Here is a 14,658-nt window from a genome sequence, read left to right on the forward strand (position 1 = left end):
TCCAGGCTATCGTGGAGCGATCTTGAGTGACTTGCTTGTGTGTGCTAACTAAGCAGCGTCAATCCAATATTTACACTTCGGTGTGAGCAAATTATTGTTCTCAACGTCACCTGCCATACGTCAATCATCCTAAAAACTTCCCCAAACACAGCAGGAGTGAGGACGCGCGTAGATTGGTCGTTCCGGAGAAGAAGAGGCGGGACTATGTCAAATGTAGCACGTGATTGGGCGAAGGAGCGTTCGGCTTGTGTGAGTTTTGAAGGCAGGTTTTTCTGAGCTAACAGTTCTCAAGTTGGATGGACAGGAAGACTGACGAGTACCTCGGAAATAAGACTGTGTAACGCCGCCTGGATAAATTAAAAAAGTGAAAGATAAGGAAGGTAAGAAAGACTATTCGGGGTGGTTGTTGAATTAATAAACTGAAACTTTAGTTTGGTTTTGTTCGGTACGTCGTTTTGTTAGTTTGCTATACTCCTCATCAACCTACGGTCACGTTTTGTTTCCCACTCGAAAACGACTCAAATTATTAATTACAAGTGTATTTAAGAGTTTTTTTTGTTTAATTTATTTGTCCTCTACGTCAAGGTTTTTGACACTCGCTGTCCTAAAGTAGCCTCCAGGGTTTAGCTTATTTCTGTAATGTGCGTGATGCTCATCTCCCACTGGAATACTCCACTTGTCCCACTGTCCCCACGCGAGAGTTGGTCAATTCTCGTGAGATTCTACAGTGAGGAACGATGTGATCGTAACGAGTAAAACTAACTTTAAAAAGGAGGGGGCGGGGGTTAGTAGCACAAAGCAAAAGTCCTTATTTTTTTTTTTTTTATATTTGTGGTTAATTTTTTTTTATGACATTTTAGTAAAACTATTACTTAAATATTTTACAGACAGAACTTTGGCATTAATTCCCTACAGAACAAATATTTTTGTTAAGATGTCAAGCCCACTTTATTATTGTCAAAATGGTGCCTCAGCCTGTGTCTATTTCCTGACCTTTTTTGGTAATACTTTCTTGCCCTTAGTCTTCAGTCGTCCAGGAAGCACAATACTCTTAACGTAGCTTGTTAAAGCACAAATTCAAGACTTCCTATGCGACCTGAACCATAAGTAACGGAAAGCCAACAGCTGGTAAATCTTTGAACTAATCCAGCTGTCTTCAGCTGTGCTGCATGCTCTTCCTCACTTCTGTCTCCAGTCAATCTGCAGGCAGCTATATTTAGTGATTATCTATGTAAGCCGTCCCACTATATGCTTCACAATGCTCCTCGGACCTCAGGCTAGTTTCTCGTGGGAGAGGGGACCTAAATTGCAGAGCATGGAAAGGAAGTGTGTCAGTACAGGGAAAATGTGGCGTTAAATGTGTTCATGGCTGTGTCTTTGATGTACTTTATGATATATTTAAAAATATTGCAGTGTCACACTTGGATTTTCCCAAACACGTGGAGTATCGTGTGGTCAAATGAAGCCGAGCTTGAACTTTTCATTGACAATAGCATTTGCTTGCTTATTTAGCTGAAATACCAGATTATCTGGTGGCTTTAGGAACTCTCTTGAAGATGTCTGCCATCTAGTGGTGAACATTGTTACTACATTATAAATATGATTAGCAACAGTTGCTTTTTTGTATTATTTATTTATTTATTTATTTATTTTTAATAACTGATGGCAATTGCAAGATCAAGTTAAGTTACTTAAGTGTGCCACGCCAAATCACAGAGTGGGTTTAGCCAAGCCCTTTCTGGTTTTAACAATAGTGTGCTTCTAAAATTTAGGTTAATGAGAGAGCTGCTGTGAGTCATAATTTTTCTGTCAAAAGCGACATGGCCTGTTTAATTCAACCCATCTCAGGAACTGATGATTTAATATTCACAAACCACATATTTTTGGAAAGGCAAGTCATCAAGGATAACAAATCTGTGGTTATCGAAAAGATTTATGCATATTTTAGTAACTTGACCTTTTGACCAATAATTTGGAATTTTGAAATTGATCTTGTAGTCCTGTTTCCAAGATTAATTTTTTAATCAGATTGTTTTACATTCTCTGAAGCAGAGGTCCCCAACCGCTGGTCCATAACCCGCTAGCAGTCAGTGGTTCAACTGTTATTGGGCCACATGGGCTGAACCTGAAATAATGAACTTTGAAATTTCTGTTTTATGTATTATCCGAGTCTGACAGATATATTATTGTTAAAAAAAAAAAAAAAAAAAACTTTTATTTTGAAAATTGGCTGGATTCATTTTGGTCACTTGAGCGCCAAAATTTTAGTCACATAGAAGTAAAATGAATAACACTTCTTTTGGAAAGAGAAAAGGCCCAGTCAAGAGACAGGTGACGAGCCTTCAACCTTGAAAAAAAAGAAAGCTTTTAACAGGCAAAACTAGGAGTCCTAATTTAAAATCGTGATTTTTTTCGTGGTAAGGACTTTGAGCAGAACCTCCAAGCCAAAATGACCCATAAACTGACAAGGTGATTGGTAATGGTGATTCCCCATTGATATAATTGTTTTTGTTTTGTAAGATTAGGATTAAATTAATATTCATCAAAGGGGCCACACCCCCTTTTCCTACAAATGAAAACATTTAGTAAGTTGTAGCTCCCCAAACCCTGCTCCAAATGACTTAAAATTTTAGATTTTGTGTTCCGCCATCTTTATCTATAAGTCTGCACAGTTTCGTTAAAATCCAAATTGGCTTGGTTAATTTTTTCATTTTTTGGGGTGTGATTTGGCATTTGAATGTAATATTTTCTATTCATTTTGAAACTCTTTCTTTCTACAGACTGATGAATTATTTACATTGTTTTCTATGGGAGGTATAAATAGCACCGAATTAATGGCAGCATTCTGGAACAAATTTGCCTCTTAAGTATTTCCCTTGTATGTTGTTGCGACTTAGTTTGTTGATTTCATTGAATAGCCGAGTAGTGTTGAAATGCCGATTCAGCCCATTCTGTTGTCCTCACAGCATGGGCCAGCCTTAGTTACCCGAAACTCAGCCCAAACATTTCCCCCCTGCTCGTCAAAAGCTAGGGTGACTAAACTCCCACAACACACACGAACTACTAATGGCAAAACTAAATGGCCTTTGGGAAAGCCACTTCCTGTGCACACACGCATACTGGAGACTGGTGACAGCACACTACAGTAGCTTTTTATTGTTGACAGAGCAGGGAGAGGCCTAAGGGAAAGTACTCAAATCTTGCGTGTGTATTAATAGACAATGTAAATGCGTTCAACCTTTAGCACTGGCAAGCTAACGTTGGACAAGAGGGAGGTTCGTCAACAATAAACATTGGTTGCTCTCTGATGGATGTTGTTTCAAGTAATACTCTCTTTTTGTGTATGTTTGTTGCAGGACACAAACACAGCCTCAAAGGGGCGGGGCCATGTCTGGCGGCAACAGCGCTAACAGCAGCTGGACTATCGTCAGTCCAGAGGTACTCTCAAGTCACTAAGCCTCAATTCAAGTGCAGGTTTTACAGCATATGGAAAAACTACTCGACCCAGTTATGCTTTATTTTAGGTCGCCTGATTATGCTGTGGTTTTGTACTCTTTTCTCTGCTCTCTGGGATAATCAGTTCCTGTCAAATTACATATCGTCAGTTCAGTGTGTATTTGTTACTTGTATTTCATAACAGGAAACTGTTGCTGAAACTGTGAGGCCTCTTGAAGAACAGACAAAGACTCATGAGCAAGGTTTCATTTCAATTTCTCTTCATTATTATTTGCATACTGACACTATGACGTCATGGCCATTGTTGCACCCTTATAAGGAAAACATAGAAAATGCTTATTAGAATACACCCTTTTCACGTTTTTTTTGTTTTTTTTTAAATCATGATCCAGCTGATGAGCCACGTAAGCAGCCACCAGAGGGTGCAGAATCTCCAAGTACCTCTGTGGAGGATCATCAGGTCAGATAACAATACAAAGATATATATATATATATATATATATATATATATATATATATATATATATATATATATATATATATATATATATATTTTTTTTTTTAGCAAATCCTCAGATACAAGTTATTGCCCAAGTCAGGATTAGTTCTCATTCTAGGAAATAAATGTCTGTAGAGTTGTTAAAAAAACATGACAGCGTGTATGGTTTTACCTTTACTTTAGCAGATTATATGTATGCAGGTGTTTGAATTCAGCAAGCATTAAGTCATTCACTTTTTACTTAGCTTACAATGAGTAAATTAAAGGATAATGCACCGTGTAGATTTGTTGCTGTTCTAGCTTCTTTGCCTCGGTTAAAAAAAAAAACATACAGTACATGTGCAACACATGCTAATTCCCTTTTTGTTTAGCACATTTTTTCCCGTGAAATCCATTTCTAGCTCCAAGCCTTCTATTGCTCCAGTATTTGTTCATGTTGAGAACAAATTTGAACTGAATGAAAGAAAAGTCAGAAGTAGAACTTGACATTTGATAGTTTAGGGCAAATTGGAACATTGCTTATAAAAGTTCATACTAATGAATTTGGATGACCCTATGTATTTTTAAAACAGGATGCAAATAGGATTAAAGGAGATCCAGGTGATGACTCCCAAGCAGATCATCCCCCCTCCATGCCCTCATCTGTCACAGATGCCCCCATTCCTTCAAGCGATGCCCAGTTAGAGGCTGCACCTGATTGCCCCAACAAAGACAGCTTCTCCGACTCCTTGAGCCACGTCACCCCCTCAGCTGATGAGCCCTCGGACTCGCTGATGAGCACGGAGACTCTGGGTGGCGTGGAGGATAATGGACCTTGGGAGGAAGACCTCAGGGAGGAAGGGGAGGAGTCAGACCTTTCAAAACACACAAGTAAGAACAAAGAAACTAAGGTGAATGTATTCATTGAACTGTCGATGGGGGAAGGTGTCTGTTATAGTAAGTTAAAGTGAAGTTGGAAACATAATAAAAATGGCTATTATGCCTGCACTACATAATGTAAGATCATCTTTAGTCTTTAGTTTCCAACGAAAAAGAAGAGAAAATGACCTTTTTGTCATAGGTAACATGTCAAGACTTTTTTCATGACTCAAATATAGTACATATTTATTTTGGAGCCATGAAACTGATTGCATTGCTTGCCATCTTTTTGCAATGTCCTTTTGTGAGCAATAATTTTAATAAAGTACATTGTTGTGATTACTCTTAGTACATTAGTGGTTTGCATAGAAAATGTAAAAAAAAATAGTGGCCACCTCTTCTTGAGTATAGACACCACATTTGAACACCTTAAAAATGTTCTGTAATTCCCCAAATACAACATGCACCTGTGTATAGGATGCACCCTTAATTTTGGGGTCAAATTCTGGTATTTTCAATGTTACGACAATGAAAAAACTATAGCAAAACAGAATGAATCTCATTTTTTGTAAAGTCTTCATATTTCCTTGTTTTCATACCTGTAAGTTATTTCTTTGTTGGGGGTTAATTTAAGTGTGTTTCAGATTTCCCACATTGTGAGCAGTCACTGAATGCCGCGCCAGTGTAATATTGAATACAGCCGAAGCAGTTATTTTTTCCTTTTCCTCGCGACGCAGCTCGAGTTTATTTTGCCCATTACACTAAGTTTCGCAACATAAGACCCCGATTAATAAGTCAAATGGAATACATTTCCGTGTTCTCTAACCAGAGCACACAGCTGCATACCTTGCCACTTTTACATGATCCTCTCCGTTTTAGTAATATTCCTGTGTGTGAACAAGAATGGACTCGTATGTAGATTCATTCAGCTCTCTTCTTTTCTTGAAAGTAATGCCTTAACAACCAACCTCAGCTAACATGAGCTGCTGCTAACAGCCAGCTGATATCCACTGTCTAGTTTGTACATTTACGGTAATTATTATAAGTGATTTGTTTCTTTTTTATGTATTTTTTATTTTTATTGGCTTCCAAACTGGTGGAAATAAAAATAGAAGTGCATGTGTTTAGACATGCTCAATGTCAGGTCAAGGAACCTAGTTTGGAGAGGATGTGGTCGATTTGTTGTGGAGAGGATGTGGAAAAGTGTTGTTTTTTTTTTTTTTTACTGGCATTGGTGTGACTTTCAGTCCACAGCATTTGATTGCAAACAATATTCCACTTCCCTACAGGCTCCCCGGAGCAGCCAGGATCGGACGAAAAACAGGCCGAGGACACGGAGTCCGAGAAGAAGCGCCTCCTGGCTTCTCTGGAGCGAATTGGGAGGATAGATGAGGAAGAGGAAGGAGAGGACGACGAATTCCAGCTGCCACAGCAGAGGCAGGATGACAACATGTTCTCTCTGAATAAATGCATCCTAGGCGCTGTCCTCCTGGTCGTACTTGGGACCGTCTTCTTCTCAGGTAGGTGTGTTGGGATTTAGCCCAAATTGGAAGGCAATGAGCTGCTATGTAACATGTGATATACCTGCAGGTGTCTTCATGGACCTTGATGAGGGTAAGCTGTGTGTCAAAAATCCTCTTGAAAGATGATAATGCTTATTGCACCCACCAAATGGAAATTAACATGAAACTCAAACTGATGTGTCACTCATTTATGTTCACATTGTTTCCCTTTGCAAATGAATCATTGTAGATACGCATTGTTAACCATGTGCAATGACTTTTAGAGAGCGCTGTCAGTACAAGGGAGGGGAGCGATTCAGAAGAACCAGGAAAACAGGTCATTCTGATGCTAATTTGTTTACTTCTGTATTCAGACTTTTGTTGCTCTCATTTTTGTTTTATTCATTATACAAGCCATCTACCCCACTTTTATTATTTTCAGAACGTATTGTGTATATGTTGTAAAAGCTGTGTTTTTGTATTTGCCTGGCTTAGGAGTGGCTTCATCAAGAGGCTATTCCACCCTTAGTAGATGCTGACAACTCGGAGCTTCTGACCAAACTAGCCAAAGATGACCAGCAGATTTCAGTGTTACAAGCTCAAATTCAGGTGTGTCTCCTGTGTGCATTTTTTTTTTTTTTTTTTTTTTGCTCAAGAGCATGGAGACACGTCTGTAAATTTACTGTTCCAAAATTTCCTTACGGTACTTTAAAAGTTTTTAAATGTGACACAGTTGCTAAGCTGTCACTTTCTGAACTCAATGTCAGCTGTTTGGCCATAAAGTTCCTTCCTATAATCTGTGTGGCTTTGCAGACTTAGTTTAGTTTGGAGTCAGCTCTCTTTGACACTTAGGCATGTGAGCAAACCGTTTCCATATCTCACCCTATCCTGCTTTTGTTTCTTAACAAGCTGCGAACAAGAGCAAAAGATGTTGGCCATTTCTAATATCAATTTAACCTGAAAGTGTGTAGAATGTAGTGCCATTTAGTGGTGAAATAAGAGAATGCAGTCATTTTCGAGCACACCCTCTACAGTGACCACATTTTTCAAGCCTACCACCTATATTCACAAAGTTCTTTTGCTTCGTATCCACAGCAGAAAGATGGCGGTGAAACAAGTCAGGCTCTTGGTAGCATGGCACGATTCATCTGATACAATTTGCGATATCTGGACCGAAAATTAAACGAAAAAATTGACAGAACCTGTTTATTTGGCTTGAAATTCATAGTGGGTTTAAAAATGAATTGTTTTTTAATTTCATCACTAAATGGCACTAAACTTTACACACTGTCACTTTTGAACAGAGGCGCCACAGCAAAGCAAACACGCAGACTGCTGTGTGAACCCAGCTCTCTGTCAAAGAAAAACACCTTTTCCTAACCCTAGTTTCAGCAAACAAGCACTTCTTGCCCCAAAACACTCTTTTAAAACTGTTTTACAACCTTCCTCAACAATGGAATGTTCATGAAGCAGTTAAACAGTGACCCTAACATGTGAAGGTCACATATTTCCCAATGCTTAACGAGCATGGAAAATTTAAGTGATTTTTTTTCTCTCAATTAGAATTTTTCCCCTCACGTTTAATCACATTGGTGACATGCTGACTTTTCCAACTCATCCAGGCGCAAAACGAAGAACTCAAAGCGGCCAAGGGGCAAGCGGCTGAGGGCGAAATGGAGCGGCTGCGCTGGCAGGAGGAAAACAGTAGGTTGAAGTCCAAAGTGGCATCTCTTCCCCTCCTCGAGAAAGAGAACGAGAGGCTGAGGAAACAATTGGAGACCCTGCCGACACTTCAGCACCAACTAGAAACTTTGAGATCCACTGTCAGTAAGTTGACAGGTGTGGTGGAACCTTGGGTTGTGAAGAGAAGGAGAATAGTTGGAAGATGTGTAGCAAGCTGAGCCCTGAGCATGTTGTTTTCAGTCAACAGCAACGTGTTTTTAAAACTTTAAATTGTTTGTAATCATAATGACGTTACCAGATTAATTATAGACAAAATATATATAGATTTTTTTTTACTGCTGAAAATGGCATTAAGTATCCTTTTAATCATTTCTGATATACTGTACTGTACTTGTTTGTCTGCAGTGCCTCCAAGTGGTCACTTGGCAGACGGACAACAGAACGTCAAACATGAAAAAGAGAAACATGACATAGGTGAGAAGAAAGCGCGAAAAGAGAGAAAGAAATCCGAATGGAAAGAGCACAAAGATGACACTGGTGAGAAGAAAGAGCAGAAAGAGGGCAAGAAATCTGAATGGAAAGAGCACAAAGATGGCGACAGAACAGAGTGGAAGGAGAAGGCAAGTGGAAAACGTGAGCGTGGCAAAGTGAAGGAAGATGAAGGAAAGCGTGAAGAGAAGGACTGGAAGAAGGAGAGCAGAGGGGATGAGGGGCAGTCCTGGAAGGAGAGGAAAGAGTGGAAGAAGGACAAGCCTGATAAGCAACGGAGAGGAAAGGAGGAGAAGGAGTGGAGAAAAGACGAAGGCCAGACTCACAAGGGGAAGGACAAGTGGAAGAAGAACGGGAAAGATGGGATTGAGGAGCGTGGCAAAGAAAAAAACTGGAAGAGCAACAATAGTGAGAAAGGAAGAACAGGAGAGAGGAAACACGTAGAGGACACCAAAAAGAAAAACGGTAAGAACGATGACAGGAAGCAGTGGAGCCCGAATGGAAAAGGTGATAAGGACCGCTGGAAGAATGGAAACGGACAGAAGAGGAAAGAGGACAACGGAGAGTTGAAAGGGGACAAATCCAGCTGGCATAAGCACAAATTGACCGATTCCCATCACAAGGAGAACATGTGGGCCGGGAAGAAGACTCCTCAGCAGTCCTCCGCCGATTCCACAGACTACTGGACCCAGCAGAGGAAGCGCCTCCACAGGAAGCCCAAAGAGCCGCAGCACTGCCACTCGCAGGAGGCCTGCGCACAGGCCGAGGGGCTCCACCCCGTTCACTTTCCCGAGTTCGAGTCGCTCCTCCACGCCTACCTGGCCAAGGCCGAGCAGTTCGGCGTGGACCCCTCCAAGCGGGACGAGCTGCGAAAACTGGCCGCCGAGTTCTTCCGAGACGGCGTCTTCATGCACGACCGGGTCAACTTTCGCAAGTTCGTCAAGGACGTCGCGGATATCCTGGAAGACATGGTGGAAGGGGACGGCGAGGAAGACAGCGAGTTGGAGGACGAGATGGAGGCGTTCGGCAGGGAGGCGCTGGAGAAATTTTTGGTGGCCGGAGGCGGAGAGCAACGCAAAGGAGAGTTGAGGAAGGAGAGTGCACGAGCCAGTGGCTGAACAAGGGCGGGACTGAATCCATCGCTCAAAAGGGAACACTGGATGGTTGAAGACTTTTTTTTTTTTAACTTTTTTTTTGGCATGTTCAACACTGTCCCACCGTTTCCAGTACATTTGATCCACCGCAGTACTAGTCTCATATTGTAAAACACTTTCCATTTTGGGTTGCAAAAACAAAATTCAATTCAAATTCAGCCATTTATTCAAAATGTCTCTTTTGGGAATAGCTATACGTGCTGGCATGGCCAACAAAATTACCACCTCATATACATTAGCAGTTGGCGGCTACCTGGTAGGATGCCCGTTTCCTGTTTACCAATTTCCTCACCCAGTATTGCAGTGTTCCCTCAACCTTTTGAACCACGGCACATTCTTAACATCCGAAATATCCATTGCACAACACCAAATGTAATGTTACACAAATTATTAATGCAGAAATAGTGATAAATATTATCTGTACTCACTCAAATTTTCTTTATCGTATTGATGTTTGATTGAGTTGATAGTGAATTGTTTTGTCGCATTGATATATGTGAATAATTAGCACGGCAAGTAAAATGCAATTGAATTGTTTCCAATGGCACACTGGTTGGGAATCACTGCATTAAATGGCCCATTTACACTCAGTTTTTTTCCCTTTTCATCCACTTGCCTACATAAGAAAAATCCATGTTACAGTTATAGGTTATTGAGAGCAATTTAATAGAATCACACTGCCTGCAAGTGTTGCACTTTTTTTTTCTAAGTAAATGAACATATTCTTCCACAGGTTCTTTTTTTTTCTCCTGCTGCAGCCTTCGCCACTGTTCAGTCTTATATTGACACAATGCAGCTTGAATTATTTGAGTAGGTTCCCATGGTGACATGTCTGGCACTGTTGAAGTTTTTTGTTTTTTTTTAATAGCCTGTTTTCTGTTAAAATATTTGTACATATTGCATTAAATGCTTACAAGTACGATAACTTATTTTTCGAGTTAGGCACAAAAAAGGCACAGAAAATATTGTTTTAAGTTTGTCCCGCTTAAGGTACATGAGTCATGCTGTGCACAGAAGTCCTTAATTTCTGTTTTATTTTGAAGGTAACACTATTAATAGATTGTTTACTTTTGCTTGCAGATAACAGTATGTTGTCACATATGTTGTGTGACGGCATTCAGACTTGTTTTGTTGTTGGAACCTTAATATTTGCCACCGTTACCATGGCGACAGTTTAATAAAACGTGTGCATCCAACTGTCTCAAGGCCTTTTCTGTTCTCACACAAACCACAGTTGGGCCGCAGATGTATGGAGTTAAGATGTCAAAAAGACGTATTCGTGTTTAACAACTTGTATGAGTGCGACCCACGAAATTGTATTGTTTACTCATTGAAAACTTGCAAGAGGAAAAAGTATTTGAATACATCTCTCGTTAGCATGACTATGACCTCATGAGACACGACTTAAAGTCTTTGCATGAATCTCGCAGATCCACAGATCCAAAGAAGAAATAAATGCAGGGGCGTGTAAGTCGGGTCTCGCGAGGTAATAGTCGTGCAATCGAGAGTTGTATTCAAAATACCTTTGGGGCGCATTCTATAGAGAAATGTTTAAACATTCCGAGACACGTTGATTTTTTTTTTTTTTAAATTGATTGGTAACTCCAAACGTCCATGTCTTCTAAATGTATTGGTCAAGTTGTTTGATTGACGTGAATTTGACAAATTTGAGGTCATAATTTTTATTTATATACTGTACATGGAAAATAATACAAGTTGTTTTCATCGCCGGAAGCGCTTTGATACGATTTCCGGTGCACAATTATCGACACCTGTCGCGTTCCATCCAAGGTAAGAGTTTTTTTTTTTTTTTTTTTAAATTATGATTGTGATGAAATGTTCTTTCTACTACTACTTAAACTTGTATTATATTGACTTTTAACTTTGTCTCTTTGACGTATTATATTGTCTCTTTTTTTGTAAATTTGAAGCATATCAGGAAGCATGTATGATTCTCAGAGTTTACATTTTGTGTTTTATCGGTGATTTCACCGTTTAAACATTGTCAGTGCACGCGAATGTAGGAAAAAGGAAACGTAAACGTTACAATCAAAATTGAATTACTTTCCCTGATGACTTGCTATAATATAGTATGGCTTTCTGAGTTGCATTGGGGTCCATGTTTGTGAGATCTGTTGCTTGGCAGGCTTGTCATGTTTCTTGCCACATTTAAAATCCGTTTTGTTCTGATTTTTACTTGATTGCTGCCAAATTTACGTAATCCATCTTCTATGACATACTTTGACTTCCTCCTCAAACAGTCTTCATTTTACTCCATGACTTGTGGATGTTACAAATCATGTTGAGAAAAAAATATATAAATGATTTAGCTTGGTCTGTTTTTGAAAGTAAAATAGTGTTTTTTGTCAGAGGTTTACTTCAAGAATTCACTTTTTACAAAATGCTATTCAGTTCTTTAAAGATCCCACCAGCCTTTTTGATTGATAATCCATAAGCGTGCATAGGTGTAACTGCACTCTTCATCCACACTGATGACTCAGAAAAGGATGTAGGAGACCTGAAAACTTCTGCAAAGTAGGTTTTGGATGATGAAGCCGCAGAGCTTGTTAGCGCTATAACTGTCTCCCTAATGCACATCCTGTCTGGGCTTTAGCTGAACTAATAAGGCTTGTCAGCCCCTGAGCCCAAGTGGCTCGTTCGCAAAAAGTTTTGTCTCTACCGGCACTGTAATTGTACCTGTTTTATGACTTTCTTTTCGCTCCTTCCAGCATTTCACTCCTTTTTTTTTTCCCCGCTCCCTGAAGAAGAAAGGTGTGAGCAAGGTGATTGTCCATTAATGTCTCCAAACTTGACGAAACCATTTGTGCAATGGTCTATTTTCTAGAGTCACAGTGGATATTGCTCAATTAGGGTGTGATTTATGTCTGGAGTTGGCCTTTACATCCATCCAGGAATGCTCAGGGCTTAATTTGCGTCTTTCATCAGAGTGTTTGTGTCCCACTTTTGAGTGTATGTTGGTAGAAGTATAAGGAATAGACGTACTGAGAGCAGGGATGCATTTGCTTCAATTGTTATGTTCTGGGTGGTGTTTTGTTGTGTTTTAGTTGGGGTAAGGCTTTTCTGTACTTTTCTGCTCTGGGTTTTTGGTGGGTCTGGATTCTGGTTTTGTTCATGTTTTCTTTGTGTTAGTGTTTAGGTTTAGTTGTTTAGGTTGATTATGTCCACTTTTCCTTGTCAACCCACTCACTTGTGTTAACCAATCAGCTCCCTGCACCAATTGTCACTTGTCCAAGTATTCCTTGTTGCCTAATAGGTTTGAGTGTATTTAGTTTCCTGTTGTTGAACTTCTTGTCGAATCAGTGTCGTGTTAACTCGCCTGACCTAGTTCTGGTTTACCATTTTGTTGAATAAAATAGCTTATTGCACTTACGCCCTGCCTCTTAGCGTCCTTGCAATTGGGTCTACAATCCCCACACTCACTATCGCCTGACATCAATATAATGGTGCCAATACAATATACATTGATGTATCCCACAGAGCTAATACGTTGATACCAAGATGATCGGTTAATCATCAGTTTTATGTTTTCAACTGTATCCGCAATTAGACCTTGTGTATATACGTATTATCTGATGACTTCAATAATCAATGGGATAAACTGGAGAATTATTTTTGGTGACATAATTGTGAGTGTGAAAGTGGCTCAAGTACTGTGGGCAGAACAGAATCAGGACATTTCTGTTTCGGTGGCATGTGTTCACACATCTCTTGTGGCTTCACGCATTTTTCGGATAATTAGATGTGTGGCAAGGTCAGGGCGAGCAGCTGGCATTGAAGCTCTCATGTTAAACTTAACACCAGTAGCAGATTTGGTCGAGAAAATATGGTTCTCTTAGTTTCATTCATCTGTAGTATATGTGGTGATGGCAATAATGACAAGAATTTTCAAGTTGAAGCATTTGTGTCAGTGGATGTGTGCCACTTGTAAGGATCAGCTACACAAATTGAGCAATGTAATTTTGTGGCATGGTGATGAAGTGCTGCATTCAGGTAAAAACTAATTTCTATTATAGGGACTTGTTGCACTCTTTAAAAAAAAAATCCAAGTTTTGTGTGTTTTTTTTTTTCAAAACAAAAAAAAAATGGCGCTTTGACATGGCAATGTATAGTTGTTCTGATTTCAACTGTTTAAACTAAGGGGTGATACATTTGCTGTAATTCTTGATTTTGGAAGCGCTTTGACCAAAGCATTGCACAGATGTCTTTTTCTACACATGGGAACTGTTTTAAATGTTCCTCTTTTCAAACAAGACACCTAATGGTCTGTTTAGTCTGCTAGTAAGTACCTGCGTAGGCAAACGGTAGGGCAGCAATTACACAAAGTTAAACTGGTGACTCACAACAAAGGGGCCCTGTGTTTACAGTCATTGGTGTGTCCTGACAAGTTAATTAAGTCCAACATTTTTTTATTCCTATTTTTCTTAATCAAATCATTTTTGATTTACTGCATTATTACTAACATTAACACATTATTTTCTATAACTTCGGTGGTAAAAAGGCTGGAGCAGAATTTTTGTTCATGCATGCAGTTAACAGAAATGGCCACTAGATGAAGACAAATTTACAAATCCTGCATGAAGAACATCTGCTCGTACTAAAGTCTCCATTAATTTTTGACAGTGACATGTTTACTGAATTGTGCTCCTTCCCATTGGACAGGGCTCAACTCCGAGCAGTACTGGCAGCTGATAGGGCAGCAACGCCGGAGGGAGTGATTCAACCAATTGTGTGACGTCATCCACTTGTGCATGCAGGTTTGACTTCAATGTAATGAAATTGTGTTTTTCTTGCAATGTTAGCAGCAGCCCTGGCTGTTCCAATTACACCCCTGCTTGCGCGCGCACACACACGGGCACACACAAACACACGCAAACGCACATATCCAGGCCGGTCAGAAGTTTAGAAACACGTTTTACCGAAAATGAAAAAAAAAAAAAAAAAACACTTGCAGGTCAAGAAATTCACGCTAACTTAAATTTGCACAACTGCACTGAAA

At 39.8% G+C, this 14,658-nt stretch overlaps 1 protein-coding gene across 3 annotated transcripts; it reads left to right on the forward strand.

The window, feature by feature from the left end:
- The first annotated feature begins 255 nt into the window (after positions 1–255).
- LOC148425288 (uncharacterized) lies at positions 256–10,842 on the forward strand. Of its 3 annotated transcripts, none has more exons than XM_088411731.1 (11): positions 256–380; positions 3,357–3,438; positions 3,641–3,698; positions 3,849–3,916; positions 4,528–4,825; positions 6,103–6,333; positions 6,404–6,427; positions 6,600–6,652; positions 6,811–6,924; positions 7,938–8,154; positions 8,404–10,842. In XM_088411731.1, exons 2-11 carry the CDS (start codon positions 3,388–3,390, stop codon positions 9,603–9,605), a joined length of 2,316 nt encoding a protein of 771 aa, XP_088267857.1. In that variant the 5' UTR covers positions 256–380; positions 3,357–3,387; the 3' UTR covers positions 9,606–10,842. The 3 variants fall into 3 exon arrangements, with proteins under 3 accessions (XP_088267857.1, XP_088267858.1, XP_088267859.1); XM_088411732.1 differs by having other exon boundaries at positions 7,938–8,142; XM_088411733.1 differs by having other exon boundaries at positions 7,938–8,019.
- Positions 10,843–14,658: the final 3,816 nt, after the last annotated feature.

The sequence above is a fragment of the Hippichthys cyanospilos genome, chromosome 3 (genome assembly GCF_059441005.1).
Source record: "Hippichthys cyanospilos isolate Australia breed blue-spotted pipefish chromosome 3, RoL_Hcya_1.0, whole genome shotgun sequence".
NCBI classification, from domain to species: Eukaryota; Metazoa; Chordata; class Actinopteri; order Syngnathiformes; family Syngnathidae; genus Hippichthys; species Hippichthys cyanospilos.

What these genes read in the sequence shown, in the direction of transcription:
- LOC148425288 (XM_088411731.1), top strand. Translation starts at nt 3,388, where the DNA reads ATGTCTGGCGGCAACAGCGCTAACAGCAGCTGGACTATCGTCAGTCCA. An exon ending in GGACTATCGTCAGTCCAGAG is followed by an intron (nt 3,439 to 3,640) that starts GTACTCTCAAGT and finishes ATTTCATAACAG; the next exon opens with GAAACTGTTGCTGAAACTGT. An exon ending in CTTCATGGACCTTGATGAGG is followed by an intron (nt 6,428 to 6,599) that starts GTAAGCTGTGTG and finishes AATGACTTTTAG; the next exon opens with AGAGCGCTGTCAGTACAAGG.